We start from the raw sequence: 23,623 nt of genomic DNA on the forward strand, positions 1-23,623 counted from the left end.
AGCCATAAGAGAAGTCTACCCTCTCGGTCTTTGAGGGTTTTTTGACTAAAGGTGCGAGAGATTTTGCAGTCTCTCACCTTATGGTCTGGATGAAGGCAGTAAATACACTTCTTGTGGGGGTCATCAATATGTAGTCTCTTCTTCCCACAGTTGTCACAGTCTCTGAACAGACCCTTCTTTGCCTTTTCAGACATAGTAAAGTTGTAACTAGTTTCCTGAGAGAAAAAACAATCTTCAGTCAGAAAATAGGAAAAAAACTGAGCAGAGCTCAGGGAGACTCCCTTCACACGACGTGCGGTAGAAAATCTGAGGGAATTCAGCCTCTGTTGGGAGTGTTTGGGAGGGGCTGAATCCTGATTGGTTGATACTCAAGTTTGGGTCTTTTCACAAAACAAAGTGGATAGACTGTAAAATACCCTATGAGGCCTACTAGGGCCTACTGGTTTTACTTTTACTGACTTACTGCTTTTTATATATTTAAGTTTACCGTGAGGCTCCCACCTCGACGACGGGGATGATTCAAGCATGTGAATCTATGAAAGATCCAATACTGGAGAAGGGGTCAGTACACTGTGCTAGTGATGCAGTTGGGTCAGGGATGGAAGCCCATGCACAAAAACAAATGGTAACCACGACCTTACCATGCTGTCATATCAGAGAACTCAGGCAAGCAACCAAATCTTTGTTTTCTCCTCTTGAAAATGACAATTCTATGTTGGTATTGACTAAATATTTACATCACTCCCTAAGCAGTCACTCAAAGTCGTTGTAAATTACATTGCATGAAAAAATCTTTGGGTAATGTGTTTTGAATTTTTATACTTTTCCTTGCAAAAAATGAACATAAATAGTTCGAAAAGAAACTAACTAATGTTCGGTCATACGTTCACACAATGCTGTAGCTTAAAAAACACATGTAGTCGTTAAGAGTCTTGACAAGGGTGTAGTGCAAATCTAAAGGGAAGTTAACTCAGGCTTAATAATGTAGGAGACCTTCCCCAGACTATTGCAAATTCTGCACTTGAAACACAGTTTTGCTTTTGGAACTTGTGGCAACTAATTTACAGTGTGGAGACAGTATTATTTATAACTGAGCAAACATAACTGGAAGAAATCCAGTACATGCAGCCAAAATGAACCAAAATCCGACGACGACGACTGGAACATAATTTAGAAATACTGACGAATGTTCAGTATCAAAGCAGGGAAAACATTGGAGGACAGAAACAGATTCTCTTTCTAATTACCGGCGCATGATGGAACGTGCCATAAGAAAGAGTTAAGTAATGGCTTTGCCAGACATTCTGCAATAAGTCACACAACGCCAATTCACCTAAATCAAACTTTTCAATGGCAGCTTGCTAGAAAATGTCATCTTTGAGTCATTTCTCGACATCTGCAAAAATATAAAATTATAATTTTTTTCCCAAAAAGTCTCTTTGGCATGGCTTCTTTTTTATGTTATTTTTTGCTGCAGGCTAGCTACATTTGAGGTAATTAATGGCGAAATGAGCATCAGAAAAAAGGCAGAGCATACAGCTAGAGACTCCGCTTTCCACCTCCATCTGCACACAGCTCAATATTTTGCTTTCTACCTCCATCAGCACGAACTTTGAGAATCTGGTTTTTACCTCCATCTGCACACACTTCAAGAATCTGCTTTCTACCTCCATCCGCATACAGCTCAAGATTCTGCTTTCTACCGCCATCTGCACCCAACTCGAGATACTGCTTTCTACCTCCATCAGCGCACACTACAAGAATGTGCTTTGTACCCCCACCTGCATACAACTCAGGATTCTGCTTTCTACCATCTGCACAAACTTTGAGAATCTGTTTTTTTACCTCCATTTACACACAAAAAGAATCTGCTTTCTACCTCCATCGCCGTACAGCTCATGATTCTGCTTACTAACACCATCTACACACAGCTCAAGATTCTGCATTCTATCTCCCTCTCCATACAGCATAAGATTATTTCTACATCCCTCTCCATACAGCCCAAGATTCTGCTTTCTACCTCCATTGGCACACAGCTCATGATTCTGCTTTCTACTCTCATCTCCACATAGCTCAATAGTCTGCTTTCCATCTTCATCTGCTTACAGCTCAAGGCTCTGCTTTCTACCTCCATCAGCATACAGCTCAAGGCTCTGCTTTCTACCTCCATCGGCATACAGCTCAAGGCTCTGCTTTCTACCTCCATCGGCATACAGCTCAAGACTCTGCTTTCTACCTCCATAGGCATACAGCTCAAGACTCTGCTTTCTACCTCCATCGGCATACAGCTCAAGGCTCTGCTTTCTACCTCCATCGGCATACAGCTCAAGGCTCTGCTTTCTACCTCCATCGGCATACAGCTCAAGGCTCTGCTTTCTACCTCCATCGGCATACAGCTCAAGGCTCTGCTTACTACCTCCATCGGCATACAGCTCAAGACTCTGCTTTCTACCTCCATCGGCATACAGCTCAAGGCTCTGCTTTCCACCTCCCTCTGCACACAGCATAAAATTCTACTGTCCACCTCCCTCTGCACACAGCATAAGATTCTACTGTCCACCTCCCTCTGCACACAGCATAAGATTCTACTGTCCACCTCCCTCTGCACACAGCATAAGATTCTACTTTCCACCTCCCTCTGCACACAGCATAAGATTCTACTGTCCACCTCCCTCTGCACACAGCATAAGATTCCACTGTCCACCTCCCTCTGCACACAGCATAAGATTCTACTTTCCACCTCCCTCTGCACACAGCATAAGATTCTACTGTCCACCTACCTCTGCACACAGCATAAGATTCTACTTTCCACCTCCCTCTGCACACAGCATAAGATTCTGCTTTCTACCTCCCTCTGCATATAGCTCACGTTTTTGTTTTCTACGTATTTTTGCATACAGCTCAAGATCTTGCTCTCAACTTCCATCTACAAGCTCCCGTACAGAATTGCTAAAGATCAGGTCAGATTACAACTGTCAGGCTCTGGTGATAAGAAAGGTACCGACCACAGGTAGCAGAGGGAAAATAGTCAGTGGGGGAAGGCGATCTTTTGTGAAAAAAATGCATTAGAGAAAGCAACAGCGCAGGTTGAAACCCATTTAATATTAATTCCTCCTGTGGAAATTCCCAAGGCTTTCACATTTTTAAGGTTGTCGACATCTGGGCAGGTCACGATATATTTAAAAATGTGGAAGTCTACTCGTTGTAATTTGGTAATTTATTTTTTTATCTACCAATAGAAATCTATGTAGTTTGCCGATTAGCTTGAATGTACCATGTCTGTATATTTTACATCAGCAGTGTGGCCGCGAACCGTCTGCTGGTTTACGATTCTCAGAAATGTGCATCAGAAAATTTAACTTTTTATATTGTACATTTAACCTTCCTAATTTCCTGTTGGAGGAACTGGTGACAGCTTCCACCACATTAATGCACGTGCTATAACATATTTGAAGCAAATCTCTGCATGGAAGTGGGGCAGAAAGAAACACTGCGAACGTATTTAAATAACGGATAAGTATGAATTTGTGGTATGTCTCCATCTACCCAATATTCACGGTAATCTTACACCCACACCTGTCCCAATAGCTCCACCTCCACCTCGGAGGTCGACGTGAGCAGCGCAACGAGTGGACGACTTTCCCAACGCTTTTTTAATCAGATCAAAACCGTTCCCATACATTTTATTAAAATAAAAGACGTCCGCCCCTGAACGCCTGAGCCGGCGCAGATTGAAAGGGGAGAAGAAGGGTCTCCTCTTCTGTGAAGTGAGAGAAGGAAGAAGCAGCTAAAAGAGAAACAAACCTCCTCTTCAGGGTCCCTGCTCCAGAAAGAATTGTACATTTGTGAATTGACTGAGCATCAAATCCAAAGGCTGCTTGGGGGCCAGCATAGGCCTTAATTGATAGCATTTGGAATCTGTCCTTTTAATGAAATACATAAAAAGATCTGCACTAGGTACAGTCAGCGAATTACTAAAAACATAACTTTTGAAAGCACTGTAAATATTTAAACACGCTTTCTGCAACAATCTATTTATACTGTGTGTAATGCATTTTTTAACTAATGACATACATTCTCAGAGTTTTCTGCCCAAGGCCTGAACGTCTTAGCACTATAAAAGCATACCACTATTTTCCCAATGCACCGAATCGGAGTCAAATCAACATTGTCCAGTTACACTGCCAGACGTCTGAAGTTATCATTTTGCCAACTGAGCTTTCCTACCAAAAAAATGTTTCCCACAGATCAATTTAAGCTCCGTTTATTTTAAGGTGTGTGCATTATATTTGACAAGCAATTACGTTTAGGTAGGTGAAAGGCCAACAAAATAGACATGCATTATTTAGTTTTTTTAGCCGCATCTCTCACCCCGCCTCACGCTCCCTAACGCCACACCCACATACCATTAACATCTCTAATGTCAAGATACTCATGTGGAGTTATCCCACACTTATCTATTACACAGTGACAGTGACAGCTGTGCAGTTATAGTTCATATACACTTTCCAGTAAATTGCATTACTCTAATTTTGATCTAGTGGAAATATTTGCACCACAGTAGTCAGTGGCTTGACGTAGCCAACTAAAGTCCAGCATGCCAATTTTTCATGACATTCTCTGCCTGGGAAAAAAGTTAAAAGCAGGTTTCCAACAAATCTGAGTTTTTATATTTTAGCTCCCACGTTATAGTTTGCTTGCTTCTACAGAGGAAAAAAACGCTGTATGGATGTATGCTACATTTGGCATATAGAAGAACTAATACTTAGAGAGGGTGCTTTCATTCATTTAGTATAAAGCTGTTCAGTAGTTGTTGATGTACGAGTGTTTATAAAGTTAATGAATTGGTTTTAAAGGGTTCAAAATGTCGTACATTCTTACAGTTTAAAATTGCCATTCAGAAAATCATGAATCAAGTCAAAGCCATGAAAATTGTCTTAACAAATGTGATTGGCTGGTGAAGGTATTTTTTTGCTATCTCGAAGTTCAGGATTTTTTTTTTTATTCAGTTTAGCACTGTGGAAAAAATACATCCACATCCACGGGGTTTCAATGAGAGGTGCCCGACCACACAGGAGTGCTTAGGGACACCCAAAGGCATTGAAAAGTAAACCAATAAATACGGTTTAAAAAAAGGTTTACTGCAATAAGATTGTGAATTTACTAAAAATTGAAATCTTGTGGCCGCCACGTTGGGACCATAAAAAGGCACTATATTATGCAGCAAATTGCAATTTTCACTAAAAAGGAACACAATAGGATAACACAGGAACATAATTTTCCCTTTAAAAAAATAGGGAAAGACAAATTCTACACACAGCCAAAGGACGAGTGTAGGAGGGGATGGCTGCCATATTGGCAACTTGTGGCAGGTTAGCAGCCAAGTCCTGCGACCAACCCCTTATGCCTACAGCTGGAGTCCCTGAACACTAAGGTTGTGTGTTGAAGATCTGTAGGGAGCAGGGCCTGGCATAAAGCAAGGCCCTCCAGCCAACCGTTATTGTGCAAGGCCAAATACCATAAGTAGCAGAGGCTGGCAGGCTGCAGTGGGTTGGGCTTTGGGCCTGGTGGCCTTGTGCAGCAAAGGTTGTCTCCTCATGGTGGGTTAGGTGCAAGGCTTCAGCCAGGCCCTGTACCCAAACAGTATTGTGCACTGCAGTGCAGTGCAGTGCAGGGGTTGGCACCTTGCGCCGGGTTGCATGCAGTGCACAATGGCAGTTATGCTCTGATGGCGAGATGGGCCAAGAACTGCGCATGGTTAAAGGTAGAGTGCAGCTAGAGTTGGCCACCTGTGGCTGGTGGGCACAGGGCATCGCCAGAGGCTATGCACAGCAGGGCTTAGAAATTAAGTAGATCATAAGAAACGTTTTCTATGTTTACTACCCATTTAAAAAATGGCAATGGTTTTGACTCACGCAAACAACTAAAATTCGGCAGCTATGGTTTGCAGCACACAACATACTCACACCATAACCTGCACTGTCAGGATGCTCATAATACCAATTTGTGAAAGACCAGAAAGAAAAAAAAAAGCTATCAAGTGAACAACATTGTGGGTGGCATTAGGTTTACTGTGTGCGAAGCTAACCATAACTGCAGTAGTTTTGCATGTTTGAGCTAGAACTGTAATTCAGTTTTTAATTGTTTTTCAATGAATATATACTTACCTTCATGATCGTTTGGTAGTCACTATCTAGGTCACAATATTTTGACTACAATAGTCTAGTGTTATAGGAACAGTTTAGAACCCCAGGACATCTCCTTATCCTATGAATGCAAACTCTGCATCATATTCCACTGTCAGAGCCTGGCGCTGAGCCGGGGGGTAAGCTGCATGAGAAGTCCTGTAACCACAAGCTCTTTTCTCCCAGCTGTGACTCTCTACAACAGGATGAATGGAGAAATGCAGCATCGCTCAACTCCCATCAGTTACATGTGCAAAGTGTCTGGCAATAGTAGCCACCATTTTGTTTGCCTTGCATGGTACTTGCAGCAATTTGTTTATATTAATTACACTGTGCTTGCTTTTAGTAATGCCGATGCACATATCATTAAATATAGTGAAGGATGCTTATGTAAAAGTTTATATAAGCTGATTCACTGTAAGACTGGAGAACGTGCAAGTAAAATGACCTTGTGGTAGAATGAATCGTAATGAGAGCGTGTTGGCAGGGAGTGGTTAAGTGTTTAATTGCAGTCCCACACCGGTTTTCCCAGGCTGTATCTTATAATTATGGCTGGTGGAAGTGTGTGCCAAGGTGTCTGTTGACTAACCGATGCACTTCACCCGATTTGACTTTTGAAAATACCAAACAAGACAGGTGCCATTCTTGCAGAAGCCAATGGTGCTGCTCTTCGTTATGTTCGAAGACAATACATTTCTGACTCACTGCCCGTTATAACCACACAGGGTCTTCAGGGGTTTCTGCACAGGATATCTAAGTTATAACAAAGAAGAATCCTGTTGCTGCAGTAAGGCTGCTTGATGATTCTCTTGTGTGAATCTCAATTTATACAGAAAGCTTCTTGTAAAAACCATGCAAGTCTGCGCTCTCAACTTCTGAATAACGTAGGAGGTGGTGGAAAGAAGCAAGAAGAGGAATGATGAACAAACCAGTGAAGATGGAAATGCTACAAACCAGCCTCAACAGCCATATACATCTGCTGCTACAATAGAGCACCAGAGAATCCTCATCCAGTATCTCTATATACCACTCATAGATTTCTTTGCACAGAGGTTCTAACATGCAATGGATTGAGAATTGAGACTACCTTCGGAAATGAGATCTGTGATACCTAGTTTTCAGAAACCCAAAACAGAGTATTTTCTAAACACAAACTCAAAATCTGCAGTCAGCCTCTCTGGGGATGGAAGTGTTTCTGAACACTTTCTCTTCTTTGGAAAATCAAGACCTGGATCTTCTACCAGTAAATCGTAGAAAGATGTGAACTACCTTCATTTTCAACTTGATGTTGCTCCCAGATTTGAAGTTACTTTGAAAAACACCCGAAAACCTACTTAGCACCCAGTACAGAAAGTAATGGTAGACAGAGGTAATGCACTGAAGGCTCCAGCATCCCTGTGGGACAAATTGCATCCTTTTATTTTACAAAAAAAAAATTGAGTTCAGCGAATAGGTTTACTTATAGAAAGATGGCTGCAACCGTTCTATTTATAGTCACTGCAGTTGTTTTTGGATTGTACATGTACACCTCGTTTGCACACTGAAGAAATGTATGGTCCACTCTGGGAAGTAATGTGTGTGTACACAAACACCTTTATGATGAATTACTCACAGCAAACAAACGCAAAAGAGAAATGGTGTGACTCGCTTAAGGGGGCCATACAGTGAATGAGGTTACAATCGGTCTGAAATCCCAAGCAACCGACATCAAGCAAAGGAGCATTCTACATTCTACAACGTACTGTTTGCGGTTGTTGGTGATGCAGGAGTGGGTGAAGAGAACATTTCTTTCTTAATCGGATCGCCCCTTAAAGGACAGCCCTTTCCATCATGTGTCCGCAGTCTCAAAATATGTCAATGTGAACTCCGGAACGGGCAATGCTTGAAAAATGTTCAAACCTGTTTCATAATGTAACTGTCTGGTGAGGTGTTTACATTGTCTGTACAGTCATTAAGCGAAAACTATGCTTGCATTGTAGATAGCTTGGTGAATGGCGTCAGAAATGATATTTGGAATGCAAACAGACCAACCGACTTTTATTATCACTTGAAAACCCTCTCTAAGCCCTTTTTATGGGCGAGCACAAAGTGCTCCGTCCATTCTGTAATCTCTCTTTGAGCTTTAAACCACGCCCATACCACGTCAGTCACTTACATTGGTTCGTGGGCTTGTCTTTTAAAATCTGCTTGCTTTCATTTGTGAAAGGCATGCATACCTCATGCCTTTTCCGGTGTTTAGCCCACCTACACAGCACCGGTAAAGTACCAAAAACATACGAGGCTCCATGTTTTCAGCCTGGAGTCCGGACTACTTTATCTGTTTATTTTCCACGCAGCGCGATCGTGCTGCATTTTACATAGCGCGATCACGCTGCGTTTATTTTTGCTTTACAATGCTAATAGCTCTAACTCGAATAAATGCGAGACCCGTTGCATTGAAAATGCTTGTTTCATTTTTGCAACTTCCACGGAAAACCCTCATAATAGCGATAGCCGCTGTTTAATGAGATGGAAAGGCAGAGAGTCAGGTTTGGTCTTTGTAAGGGGAAAACCACGCCGCAGTGCTGTATACAAACACAAAGGCCTTTACATGGGGTGAAATGCAAAGCGAGGGCCTTCTACCGGAATCTGAGTCGTTCAGGTGTCACACCAGTCCATCCTCCTGTGTTAAACACTATGCGAGGGTTGATTGAGCCAAGAATTAGACCCCTTTTAGGAAGGCGCCTTTTTGAAAGGCTGTGGTATATGAAACATCTTCAGGATGTTATATTAACTATATGTATATGTATTGCAGCGCGATGTCTGTGTCTTCACCACCTACAAGCAAAAAATGGATACAAATGCCACTAGCCTAAACTCTACTAACCACCCCACCTTCAATAATCTATGTGCTGTTCTTTTTGCTATATAAAACGTTTCAGTCTTAATGTTCAAAGTGCTAAATAGATTTAACTACATTAAGATTAAAACTAAAATGCTACACAGATTATTGGCCATGCTAAGTATGGGCAAGAATAAAAAACAAATCTTGGCTGGTGTTACCCATTTAGACTGCACATGAAGCCTGTGCTCATGCGCTAGTCAATCTGTGGGCATGCTTACGATTTCTCAAGGTTATGTTCAAGCCCCCATGTTGCAGTGACAGAAACAATCTTGAGTTCTCAAACCAACTTGCTCCGTGTTGTTCAGTATACAATGTAGGGACGCCAGATACCTACAACTTTGCTTCACTCTCATTCGGACACACTGCCCACATCCGCAAAAGCAAAACTGGAGGTCACTCGTTCTCCTACATCACAGCCAAAACATGAAGCAACTTTGCTTCAACACATCAGAGCCTCCTCCACACTTCTTGAGTTCCTCAAGAAGCTGAAGACCTGGCTGTTCGTAGAAGCACCTTGGGGACCACACACCTTTCCCAAGCGTCCAGATAGTCTCTTGGGTGATTAGTGCGCTATACAAATCAACATAACATAACATGTACAGAAAGAAGCAACAAGGAACAAATTTAATTCCTAGCCTTTAAGAGACCCAGAATATGGTACAGGCCCCAAAGGACTCCTCTAAAGAAAGACTTGACCAGCTGCTTACCTGTTGGCGTGCTGCTTCGGAATGAAGAGGATGGAGTGATGGGAGGGGTAACTGGTGGAGTAAGGCTGCCACTGCTGTGGCGAGGCGGAGTGGACACATTCCCTCTGGACACTGAACTCGACAGAGTAAGGGAGAGTTTTGGCTGGATTTTCTTCTTCAAGGTCTCCTGCTCACGTCGAGCAGCATCTGTGACAAATCTGAAAAACAGAAAGAAACACGACCAAGAATTACCCAATTTGATGAATCAAGAGAGGAGGGAAAGGCCATATAAAAAAAATACAATGTAGACTCACAGTTGAAGTGCCTCTGCCTTAATATTGCTTAGGTTACTAGCAGAAATACATTCTGGTGAATATGGGCCTCATTAGGAGACTGGAAAGGCTGACTATCGGCGTGCCAGCTGCATGGGGAGGAGACTGCCACAGAGCTGGTGATCTCCCTGGCCCAATTACGATGTTTCCACTGGGCTGACCGGCGGAAACCTCTGTATTAGGAGGTGTCCGAAGGTCAGCCCAGTGGAAATAGTGCAGCGGCATATGCCTCGGTTCATCATTCACCACGCCATGAAAAGGCTGGCAGAAAGGGGATTCGTGATCAGCACGGTGTTGCTGAATTTAGCACAGCCGTGGCTGACCGCGACTCAAATTGTTGACACCCCGCCGGGCTCCATGGCAGTCCGACTGCTAGGGTTGTAATTTGGCACTCCGACCGCCAGGAGTGCGGCAGTCCAACAGCCACCATCGGTATGACAGCCCTATAGATCACTGTACTTGTAATGAGGCCCTATATGTTGGTTAATTACTATTTCTCTCATTTTGTTTTTTCGATATTCCTTTATATGACAATTCACTTTACACATGTTCTACTTTGCAGCTATCAAAGTGTCAATTGTTTGAATGTCATGCATGTAATTTTAAATCAGTTTTCATGAATTTCCAATTTCAAAACATTTTCAAAAATATCTAAGCCCATAAAAAGAGACATTATTCTTTCACAACACATATTGGGGTTGTTTTGTGTAAAAGGATGTGAAGTACGTTTCTTTCAGAGACTCAGTCAATAAAGCAATTTTATAGTATAATTTGGATACATTTGTTACTTTGTCATCAACCCTGCGTCAATTACCTCACGTTTCTGCCACAGAATGATAGGTGTGATGAGTGTGTGAACACTGAGGATGGAAAGGCCATCTAACGTACACATCAGGGCATATGAATGACTGCACAGAAAGACAAAGGGCATATAGCAAAGCAATGATCTGGATCAGTATCATAAAGAAGAATTGTTGGAACAAAAGAGCGTCGCTTTGGAAGATAGACTGATAGTTTATTGAGAGATGCAAGGTACAGCTAATATAGGCATAGCAAGTCATTGACACTACCTCAAGAAACAGTTATGAAGTGTTCAAAACTTCCTACAGACAAACTAGAACAAGTCAAAAGTAAGTAGCACCTGCATATATACATTGAATAAAGAAAACCATTATATAAATATGTTAAATAAGAAGTATCAACAAAAAGCAGCAATAATTTAGGATACAACAAGAATTCAGTGACATGCCTAGGTTGTCCAAACCTCTTGCATCCATAAAAACTCAATGAAAAATAGTAAACAAAACACAAGGTTAGTGTGCATACTTAAAATACAATGCTGTGAAACTAGAATTAAAGGCATCCCTTCTGTGTGAGAAGTAGACTAAATACTGAAAAGCAATAGTCCTAAAGCTAACGTGGAAATTAAAATATCAAGGCCTCAAAAGACAGGGATATATTTCTTGAGGATCAAAATTTAGAGAGAACCAATCACAAAAATGTGTCTATTACTTTCGGTTAATGCATTACTCCTAGTCTTACTCCCTCCCTTCCTTATTAACTGTAAGGAAGGTGAATCAGGGACGGGAGATAATGCGTCCATTACTTACCATTAATGGCATTACTCCTAGTCCTACTCCCTTGCTTCCTTACAGGTAATAAGGAAGGCGAGGGAGGGAACGGGAGGTAATGACCTCTTCTGGCTTCACCTCTAGAGACGTTTGGTTTGCTTGTTTTGGGTTGCCTTCCTCTGAAGAAAAATGCAGCCCCTATGCACTTAATTAATTCAAACTGATTCATAGTAAGCCTGAGGCACTGGTGACAAGCTTGTAAGATTAAATGCGTTACCAGTTTAAGAATTTATTTTCGTTTTTAATATATTTTATGTTTTTATGGCCCTATATGCTTAGGGTTAGTTGTCTGTGTGAGTCTGTCTGATAACATTTTGCCTTGTGTCCGCCCCTTCCCCGCCCCTTATTTTTCTCAGTCCCCAGACAATATTGATTTTATTTAGTTTTTTAGATTTATACTGTTCTCACTTCCTTCTTTCGCTTTTTCTGCCTTGCTCATGACCCAAATGTGCAGGGAGAAAACTAAGCCCAGTCCTAAAAAATAAGCACTTTCTAACTGCAACCCCTACCTGTCATTTTTGAGGACCACAACTTAAGCACTGCCCGGAACACTGCTGCTTCACTTTTCCAGTTAGTCACTTGGGGCCAGATGTAGCAAGCAGTTTTGCCCATTCTGTGTCTATGGGAAAATGTGTTTGTACATATGGCCCTTGGTCTGCACTTCAAGTGTCCATGGCTCAGTAGCGACAGCTTCCATTTTGGAGTGCAGTTTTGTTAATGGCCAAGTATTGCCAGAGTTCTTTCACAATTCCACTGACGTATCTCATATATGAATCACTGTAAATCGAAAAGTATAATGTACTAAAATAACATACATTTGAAAAGGCTTTCTAAAAGTGTGACGATTGGAAAGATGAACTGGGTGCGAAAAGAAAAAGAAACAATAATGGGAAGTTTCATGAAACACTAACACTAGCACGTTTGGAAAAGTGCAAAGAAGCTCTTATTGAGGATTAGATTAAGTTCTATTAATAATTTTTACATTGCATTATATGCATACTTACAAAGTTACCATACTAAAGAAAATAGCTCCATCACATTTGACTGAACGTTTTAAAGTATTTGTCCTTTTAGTCCTACGGCCAAGATGGGCAGACTATTAGGTTTTTAGATTACTGTGGTGTCTTAATGGTGCCATACACTAACGCAAGCAGGTAAAACAGGCCATTTTGCCCCCACAGGGCAGTGAAAAAAAAAATAACCCTAAATGGGGGACACTGGGTTCTTCGCACCCCTGGATCTCGGGATTGGCAGAGTAGTTGCATTGATGGCTATGCTCAATGCACCCTGGCATTTAAGTGTGGATTTTGACCCTCAACTGGTAAAATCATTTTTTTGCATGAAGAACTCTGTATAATTCTAGAAAATCAATGATAGGGAATATCTCAGCCAATATGCTAAGTAATCAGACACGTTGCATTTGTTTTGCAAGTTGTTCTTTAACATGATCTTCGTGAGGCACAAAGCATCTCATTCAAAGAAAAGCAACACTGTGGTACAACAAGCAACATCTGAATGTTCTGCTACCACAAATAAAGGGGAAATGCTTAAAGATATAAGAGAATCTAAATTTGATAAGAAACCAATTTGAAAATGAACCCATTTATTTGTTTAAAAAAAGGGTCCTCTCCAAAAACCGTGAGCGAATCAATTCCACCTTGCAGTCTTTCTAGTTTGAAGTCAGCTGTGCTTGAGCTGCTTTGATAAATGCTGCTGCACAATTTAGTTATCTTCCTCCCATGGATACAAGCTGTGTTTGGGGTGTCCTGGATCAATTCTCTGATGGGATAGTTCAAATTTGCTGCTCACATTAATTATTCCCCCAAAGGACCTAGCAATACCGTGCTAAGATTAAGACACTGTGCAGTGCAGTGACAAATGTGCTGCTCTGAAGTTCCAATGTCAAGATATATGTGCTGCCCTGAAGAGCACACAGCGGAGCTCAACAAGCGGCTTAAGAACAGAATGCCAAGATACGTATGCTGACCTGAGGAGCATGATGCCAAGATAAATATGCCTCGCAGAATCATCGTGCCAAGATAAATATGCCTCTCAGGATCATGGTGCCAAGATAAATATGCCAAAATAATTATGCAGGCCTAGCTGTTAGCATTATGGTATATCTGCAAGTGGCAGTACGGTGGCATTAAAGTAAGTCATATGGCCACTGTGACAATCCTCCACAGTGCATGAGCGGTGGGTCATTTTTCAGTCAGAGTAAGCAGATGCACTTCATGTTCAATGACGGTGTCATTGATGTTGGTGACATGTTTAATCACAGATCTTGCTTTGAGGAGGGTGTCCCTGCCGTTTGCAAGGGAAGGGAAGGGTTCTGACAGTTGTAGGGAGGGAACTGTGGGAGGCTGTGTCTCAATACAAAAACTGATGTCAACTGTAAGTAGGCAGGGAAGCTATTATGTGTGGACAAACCAGTAATGTATTTTTAATGGAGCCCCCAGAAAGTGTGGGATATTGTAAAGCAGGAGATTTTTAAGTCTCGGTTAAATGAGAAGGCTAGATTGAATTGTGGAATACAGAAATAGGCACAGTAAAAGGGGATTAGGGTTTTACTGTAGGCAAAATAGCCTACATATGCTGCTAAACTTCCATCAAGGAGTATGGAGTACGTTTGAGCAACATTTGCAACTGGACGGTGGCAGGTGTTAGGAATAACGCCTTTGAGAGAAGAATCTTCCATCAAAAGAAGACAGGTTCGTTTGGTTGTCATGCATCATTACTTTCTTTTTGTTGTACACGGTGATAGTCAAAGAGTGGGAGCTGAGTACATTTGAGAAAATGTGTCTATAACTTAAGGAGAATCCTGTGGAGCCAGCACAGGTGAAAGTGAAGCGGAAGGTGGATTCCAAAGAGGACAAACCTGGATGTAGAAAATTTTGGAGTGTGGGAGCTATAATTTTAACGTAGTGGAGATTCCCTTCCAGGGTATCAGGATTTATTTACTGAACCTCGTTCTACTAGTTTTATTGTCAGCAGACACCGAATGGTTGATAGAGAACCTGTCACGACAGGATTTACAGGAACATCTGGAGTTTCAAGCAGATGACCTCAGCTGGGGAGGTGACAGGAACATGAAGCAGATGACCTCAGCCTGGGAGGGGACAGGAACATGAAGCAGATGACCTCAGCCTGGGAGGGGACAGGAACATGAAGCAGATGACCTCAGCTGGGGAGGGGACAGGAACATTGAAAAGGGCGCTGAGATTGCTAGAATGATCAAGGATACAAATCTTGAGGGGGTGGGCCTGGGAAACGGGTGATTTTGTGAACTAACCCACACCACTCCACTAGATGGGACAGCCAGTTAATTAGGTGTGGACGAAGTTCCTGACTGCAAGTGAAATGTGTGGAGGGCGGGTTCCTAATTGTCTTGACATTAGGGAATACAATGTTAAACCGAAGGCCCAATTAATGGCATCATATGAGGCCAGTGAGTAACCATGCCTAGAAATCTTAGGGTTACATATAAACATGATGATTACAAATGTCCCTGTATATAAACAATGATACAGCAACACACACTTTATTAATATACCTGCAGGTAGATGCTACATACAGGAATGTCTGTCCTAGGTAGCACTGAAGTGAAATGGTCTCTCGTCCTGAAAACGTTCTTCACCCAAGAGAATATTGTGCACCTCCATAGCCTAGAAATGTATTACCTGCTGCAAACACTGACTTTACTCTCCAAGGGTATAAAATGTTCTTTAATTAAGTATTTTCCTAATGTGGTTGTGCAGCTTATAGGTTTCTTACAAAGGGTGGGTAACTGTGGTTACCTTAGTATGCCTTACTCAAATTTGGGGGTACCGTTGCAGCTAATTAGGCTACTTTTGCAAGATTTGTGATTGTTTTGGGCTACTCTTTAAAGAAACTGTGTTATTAGACTATGAGTCTTGCAACATTACAAAACCAATGCAATAACAATGCGCTCTTTGCAGGACTGAAATGTATTGCGAAAATGCTTCGCTGTTTGCAGACTACTGTTACCTGGAAACATAGTGAATGTGGGTGTGTAGATGATTACTCAGCTCAAAACGGCTGTAAAGAGATCTATCTGCTTGTATATAAGGGCGGGATAGGTGGCAGGGGATGAGTTATTTTTCTCATTTTAAGGAGGAGCAGCAAGGGGATCGGCAATGGGAGTCTCTCTACCTATGATGGCCACCTATGAAGATAGCCATGAAGCTGAAACCAAGAGTGTGCGAAGCAGGAGGTGGCGTGTCCAACTGCTTCTCCAGAATGGAGGGTGCAGGTGGCTGGCCAGAAGGGAGAGCAATCAGGAGCATGTGGCAAAAGGGCACAGAGCTTCAAAGAATAGTGATTTGCCAGCAAAAGGCAAGCAGACAAATAGCTGAAGCATTCAGACTTCACCTCTTCATACAATTCTCAGTAAAACAAGGATATCCATGGAAAGGAACAAGAACAGTGGGTATCTGTTTTTTAGTAACTGTAACAGTGGGCCAGGTGATAATAAGGACTCTGAGGCTCGAGTGGGTGAGAGTGGTAATTTATTTGTAAATTATTATAGTCTTTGATTTTTGTCAACAGTGTAGGGGTGGTGTCCTTTGTCCCATAAAGTGTCTCTCCTTTCTTTTCTTCCCAGCTTCCCTCTTGACCGGCGAAGATGGTCTGCCGTACTCCCAGACGTACCGGAAAAGGAACTAAATTGCAGGTAAGGCAGGGTCATATAGTTTACCAGATCTTAGCAGGGTTAGACAGGAGGAGGGGGAGAGAGAGAGAGAGAGAGAGAGAGAGAGAGAGAGAGATCTCCCGGGTGCGTATGTAATAGGATTTGAGCGAGGGGATATACAGTCACCTCTTTGTCCTTCACCGTGAAGAAGAACTTTGCTTTAAGTGCTCTTTAGGGTACTTTCCTAAACAAAATAAAGTTGTGGGTTTAAAGTCCCTTCCCTTGCACCTCCTTGTCACTTCTCTGCTCCCTCCACACTGCTCTCTTTTCCAACTCCCTCCGCACCGTCCCTCCCCTCTCCCCTCCTGCCGTAGCTCTCCCAGTTTACTCTAAGGTTGTCCTTTAAAAAGGACTGTACCTTTGTCAGCCACGTCCCTACTGGGACGTGGCAGTCTGTGGGCGTGTCTCCGGTCCTTCCCTTTCTTCCGGGATAGGCTGCTTCTCTGGGAACCCCGTGGTTCCCGGTCCTTCGGTCGTCGTCCGCCTTCTTCTGTCTGCCGCTCTCCGCATTTCCGGGCTCCTCCTCGTCCTTCTCCTCGACTGCTGTATGCAGTCCGTCCTCTCTTTTTGTTTCCGAGGGGACCCGGATATCCGGGTTCTCGGGGAAGGTGTCGGCCTCGTCGTTGTCAAGGCTACGGGGCACGCCGTCTTCGTCTTTGGGGACGCCGCACGGCCAGCGCCAATCAGAGGCGTCCTGAGCCGGGTTGAACGACAACCGGCTACAGTAACTAAGCCACATAAGCACTCAGTAAGCTCCAGGGAGCTCCAGCCACAGATGATGCTTTGTTGTGTTGATATTAAACCACCGGGATGCATCATATGCCAGTGTGTCATAAACACATCTGATATCAAGGGCCCAAAGATCGTAATAACAGATCCACAGTTTGAACCACAGCAATAAGAGTCCCGTTGTAGAACACATTACGAACCAATGGCCTTGCTGTACATATCTACATCACATAAGAGATGACAGAAGAAATCCTATCTGAACATGCCACACTTCTTTTCCAGATATATTTTTTTAAGCACAGAAATGTAGAGATGTGTGCACTCTAAACCTAACAATAAAAATATCAAACTAAAGAAACTAATAATATCTTCTTTTGAGAGTAATAGTAATGCACTAACACAATCAGTTAATCTGCGTTTCTTTTAGGCAACCGGATAATACTAACACTCTTTCTTAATTAAGCATTTCCTGAATTGTTCACTGTATTTCCAAATTTGCTTTCCATTTTGTATTTTCCCACTTTGGCAACTCTTGACAAAATCCACCATTGCCATTCGACACCCTCACAGCATCACTTCTTACATCCACCACTCTAACAGGATCTCTGAATTTGGAAGTTCCTTTTCTTTGCAACATTGGATCTTTGATTCACACCATCTCCCCTACTTACACTCTTATCACCTTGTCATTACCCTCCAAACATCTCTGGTGTATGACACTGTTTGTCACTCAATAATTTTGCGCTGTCACTGGCCCCAAACACATCAAAACCTTAACCCATCACTTTCACTTTCCAAAAAGGACATTAAAAAGACACCACTTTTCTCCCTCTCATAAGCTCAAAAGATATATCTTCCCCTGTGATCAAACGAGGCGTGGACCTGTAAGCCCAAATCAACTCTCTAATAGCAGCCTGGCCATCTACCTTAGACCGCACCGCACTCTGAATACATTCAAGTAACACACTGTGAACCTCTCAACTTTTCCGTTAGCTTGAAGGTGATACAGAGGAGTACGAAAATGTTTTACTACACACTTATCCAAAAATTCTGTCATGGCTGCAGAAGTAAACTGGACTCCATTATTCATGAGCAACTCCTCCGGAATCCCTTCCTTGGCAAAGACTTCACTGAAAAACTGAATCACAGAATCTCTGTTGGGTTCTGTCCCACCTCACACCTCAATCCACCTTGATAGAGGATCCACCAGTACTAAGAGATATCTCATCCTGGAAGGTAATATGTGAAAAGGGCCCAAAACAATCTACAGCAATACTCTACCACACTTTACTTGAGTAACAACAGATAGAGGTGTAGGCATAATGGTTACAGAGTGCTTATCACTATAACAACACTGTGTACAACTCCTTACTAAGCTTCTTACATCCATGTTCACCCGTGGACACCAGAAATCATTCTGTATCCTGCATTTGGTAGCACTCATACCAAGATGCCCTAAATGCGCCCTCTCTAAAATCCATTGACCAAAATAAGCCGGCTGCACTAACTTTTCTCCTCTTACCAATAACTCACCTTCCAATGCTAACTCACCTGCAACTTTGCTGTAGGGTTGCAAGGATATTTCTAGAGACTTTTCTCTTGGCCATCCCGATTTCACCAAGATTATACATTTGCCTAAAACATCATCCTCCTTTAATCATTTACAACTAATATTCATGTCAGCACAAATCACAAGATCTTCAATTTTAGCAGTGATGCATTATACAACTTCCTCATGTACATCCTCCTTGCTGGTATCATCCTCCACCGGGAATTGAGACAAGAAATCTACTTTGAAAATCTTGCCACCAGCAATGTGCATCACTTTGAAATTTAATTTCAACAACTTTGTCAGCAACCTAGCCAGCCTGCCATATTTTTCTAAAATGTTATTTCCAGATCGAATATTGACCATCCGTTCTGAGTCAAAATTTCCTGCCCTAGAGTAGGTTTAAATTTCTCCACTCCCCAAACACAAGCTACCACCCTTTTCAGTTACAGAAGACCTTGATTCCACGTCCCTCAATCTTCTAGATGCAAACCCCACAGTGACTTCTGAGCCATCACACACTTGCAACAATACAGCAACCTTACTCTATGCACTAGCATGCAGTTACTAAGATGACAAAAATATAAATGTACTCTCTTGTAAGCTTTACTTTGTCTCCCCAACACCCTATGTCTCTATCAATCTATCCTCCATCCCCACTCAGACTCTTCCCAAACCCATTCTACTACTTGCATCTCCAAAATAACCCTGCCTATGCTCTTCCCTTCTCTATCACATCTAGCCCACCCTAAACCTCAGTTTACTACCATGATTTCCCAAACAACCCTACTAAATTATTCCTCATTTATCTCACCTTTGACTCATCCAAAACCCCTCCTGCTACTATGATCTCCTTAACCCTTTCCACAGACTCTTCCCTGCTCCATCTCTCCTTCACTCATCCCAAGCTTCATCCTATTTCTATAAACTCCCAAATAACACTTCTGGATTCTTACCGCCTCTATCCCTCCATTACTCTACTCAATCCAACTAACAAACTCACATATCCTCTGCTCAAATTAACTCATAATAATACTAATACTGTAATCATATTTCCCTATACTAATCCACCACTAATTTCTTTTGGGTTCTGGAGTAGCATGCTACTCACCGAAAAGCGCTTCGACGCCACGTCAGGGGTAGTAAGCGCTATATAAATATTATTACAATACAATAATGCAATGGAACACAACTACTAGCATAAGAGTAACTTGATTAAGCACCCACTGTCACTGCAGCACTATATTAAACACTCAGAATGGAGGCAGATGAGGGAAGTATGACAACAGTAGGGAGGAAACTGGGGAAGCCGACCCAATTGGCCTGCAAGCACAAGGAGTTTGGAGAGCAGATTGAATGTTGGAAGGGATGGTAGTGAAGCTTGGACCACTCCGCAGCTTAGTTATGGTAGTAGAGGTTATCAGTCAGCAGGGAAGATTAGGAGGAAAGCTACCTGGTCAGTGCAACAGAGAGGATGGGATGCTGAGGTCAAGTGAGAGAACAGGCTATGGGGGAGGCAATGACACATGATCTGGTGGAGAGGCCTTTGGGGAAGGCAGAGACTTGCAAGGGTGAGGACATGGGATGGAAGATCGGATGGGAAACAGCTGACAACAGACGGAAGTGAGGCAGAGTAACCATGTGGTTACTAAGGAAGTCATTTGGTAGTACGGGGGAGGAAGCACAGGGTTGTTCAAATCACTGCAGGCGTTAAAAATCCTCGGAGCAATATCCATCACTTCTGTATCGCCAATGATGCTTTTTAGGTCTCACCTACCAAACAGAACATGCTGTCTGTTACTGAAAAGACCTATTGTCAGCTTACAGTGGGCATAGTGTCTGCACATTGCTAGTCATTCGTTGGCTCTGCTGTCATTCTCATATACTTGCTTTTTATTTGCTAGCTTGTATGATTTTTCCTTCCTCTTCTTGTGTTTGTCCTTCCCCTGGAGCCTGCACCTATTACTTGTGCCCTTCTACTTCTTGCTTTTCAAGCACTACTTTTGTCATTTGGGTTAAGCACTCCATGAGAGTGCTTGCGTTTTTTAACAGTCTCCCTCATGTTCTTCTCTACCTTGCACATGTGCTTCCACCCCACCCTCACACGTTACATACGCTCTCATGTTCTTCTTGCCCCACACTGCTTTCTCTCCTGTGTGCTTCTCCCCCGCTCGCACGACGTTGTCTTCTGTCATGTGCTTCCTTCCCCACCCTATCCTCCAAGTTTCAAATCATCCTCTGTGTTGCTTCTCCATCCGCACTTTCTCTGCTGCTCCCCACCATCCAAACCCTCTGAGTTGTTCCCCCCGCACCCTCCTTGTGACGTAGAGTGGAATGGAATAGAGTGCCACAGAGTGGAGTATATTGTGTGTCAGAGTGGATGTTCTGGAGTAGTGTGAAGTGGCCTAGAGCACAGCGGTATAGAATGGGGTAGAGTGGCGTTGCATAGAAAGAGTGGAGTGGCATAGAGTGAAGTAAAGTGTTGTGGAGTGGATGGGAGTAGAGTGTCAGAGTGGAGTGGCATAGAGTAGAGTGGCATGGAGTGGAGTAGTATGGAGTGGAGTAGTATGGGGTGGCGTAGAGTGGGGTAGCATGGCATCGAGTGGAGTGGTGAAGAGTGGAGTAAAGTGTTGTCGTGTCATGTCCCAGAGTGAGAGGCGCAGAGTGAAGTAGAGGAAATGCTGTGGAGTGGTTTAAAGTGGCCTAGTATGAAGAGGCATAGATTTACATAGAGTGGAGTGGCATAGAGTGGGGAAGAATGGAGTACCCTACAGTGGAGTTGCATGGAGTGGAGCAGCATGGAGTGGCATAGAGTGCAGTAGGGTATCATAGTGTCATGTCGTAGAGTGAGGTTAAGTGAAGTAGATTAGAGCAGAGTGGCAGAGAGTGGAGTAGAGTGGTGTGGAGTGGCACAGAGTGGAGTAGTGTGTTATGCAGTGGAGTGACAGAGTGTAGGGGCATTGAGTGCTGTAGTATAGAGTGGAGTATAGTCTAGTAGAGTGGAGTTCAGTTGTGTGCCACAAAATTGAATAGAGTGGTGCAGCATGGAGTGGTGTAGAGTGTAGTAAAGTGGCGTAGTGTGGAGTGAAGTAGCATAGAGTGATGTAGAGTGTATGGCCTAGAGTGTTGTGGAGTGTGGTTGAGTGGCACAGACTGTCATGGAATGTCATAGTGTGGAGTTTTGTAGAGTGGAGTGGTGTAAAGTGGAGTAATCTAGAGGGAAGTGGCATAGAGTGTCAGCGTGACGTGTTGTAGAGTGGCACTGGGTGGAGTAGAGTACCGCATAATGGAATGGAGTAGAGTTTCAAAGAGTGGAGTATCATGGAATGTCGCAGAGTAGACTGGAATGGAGTGGATTGTCAGAGTGTAGTGTAGTAGAGTGGAGTAAAGTGGCCTAGAGTGAATTGGCATAGAGTGATGTAAGTAGACTGGCATAGAATTGAGTGGAGTAGAGTGGCGTAGAGTGGAGTGGAGTAGAGTGCTGGAGAGTGGAGTATCAGAGTGGAGTGGCATAGAGGGGAGTGGCGTGATGTAGAATAGAGTGGAGTAGAGTGGCGTAGAGTAGAGCAGAGTGCCACAGGTGGAGTATTTTAGAGTGTTATGGAGTGGCGTGTTGTAAAGTGGATTGGCATGGCATAGAGTGGAGTAGTGTAGCTTAGAGGGGAGTAATGTGTCAAAGCATAGAGGGAAGTAGAGTATTGTAGTGAGTCATGGACTAGAGTGTTGTAGAAAGAAGTGGAGTAGAGTGGAGTTGTGTAGAGTGGAGTATACATAGTATGATTGCGCAATGCCATTACAGACAACACATTTACACAGACAAAGTTTTACTGAGAAAACTATAAAGTGCACAAATGATAATTTGTGGAATTAGCATTACCCAGTGTATTGATTTGTTTTGATTCTATTAAAATATTTTTTTCTTTAGACTTCAGAATCACAAAAAAGTGTTTTATTTGTGCTTTCCTAATTCTGGTACATTCTGAAATATCCACAGTTTATTTACAGACATTGACATTTTGTTGTGTGCTAGGAAAAAATAACATTCTTCAGCCTTGCCTCTCACATGGGTACCCAGCAGATTTGTCACATAAAACCTCTCACTTTGAAATCTGATACAGAAAGTAAATACAAAGCACTGTTGGGAAAACAGACCTGACATTTGACATCTGTCTTTGAATGCACAGCAAATGAGGCAAGATAAGAACAAAAGTTGAAGGCCTGTTTACAGAAAGGGAGCACTAGTGGAAGAATAAAAGGAGAGTTGGTGAACAGGCAATGCTCCACATGAGTGACAAAGACACGTTGGACAGCCTAAACCAAATAAAGCAAGCAAACAGAAAGCAAGCAAATTTGAGTTACAAATCACAAAGCCAGTGGTAGGCAGTGGACAGAATGCATTCCCACGATGTCCAGAAAATGTATTAGCAAACCAGAGTGCTGCGTTGTCTGGTAGGATTCGGCCTTATAATGGGACTAAGAGAGAATCCGGAGCACTGCTGACTTTTAGCAATTTTAGACCATATGAAAAAAGAGCCTCCAGATTAATTGCAAGTCTGTGATTTTCCTTATGCATAAAGAGATCTATAGGCTAAAAGGGGCTATTGCTACACTACACTTTGGAGAATATATATAAAAACTATAGAAGCGAAATGTGGCAACACTAATTAAGATATTGAGACTTCCTATGTTTATTGAAAATGCTGTCCATTTGCAAATTGAACCCCAAGTATATAAAAACAAATTACCCTTGACAAAGCTGAAGGGCACAAACACCAAACAGCAAATTATGTGTTTCATTGTAAACTGGCCAGAGCAATTGCATGAAATATTGTGTTGTTTGTTTGGAGGAAATAAACAATCTCAGAAACAAAAAAGAAAATTGCGGAGAATGCAAGATATATTCAAAGCAAGACAAT

At 42.6% G+C, this 23,623-nt stretch overlaps 1 protein-coding gene across 1 annotated transcript in view; it reads right to left on the reverse strand.

The window, feature by feature from the left end:
• JAZF1 (JAZF zinc finger 1) overlaps positions 1–23,623 on the reverse strand; it is a 620,003-nt gene that overhangs the window by 200,317 nt on the left and 396,063 nt on the right. The window contains exon 3 of the mRNA XM_069211451.1: positions 9,777–9,973. Within this exon, the coding sequence (XP_069067552.1) occupies positions 9,777–9,973 (197 nt within the window). The remainder of the gene's footprint in view (positions 1–9,776; positions 9,974–23,623) is intronic.

This window comes from Pleurodeles waltl, chromosome 10, assembly GCF_031143425.1.
Source record: "Pleurodeles waltl isolate 20211129_DDA chromosome 10, aPleWal1.hap1.20221129, whole genome shotgun sequence".
NCBI classification, from domain to species: domain Eukaryota; kingdom Metazoa; phylum Chordata; class Amphibia; order Caudata; family Salamandridae; genus Pleurodeles; species Pleurodeles waltl.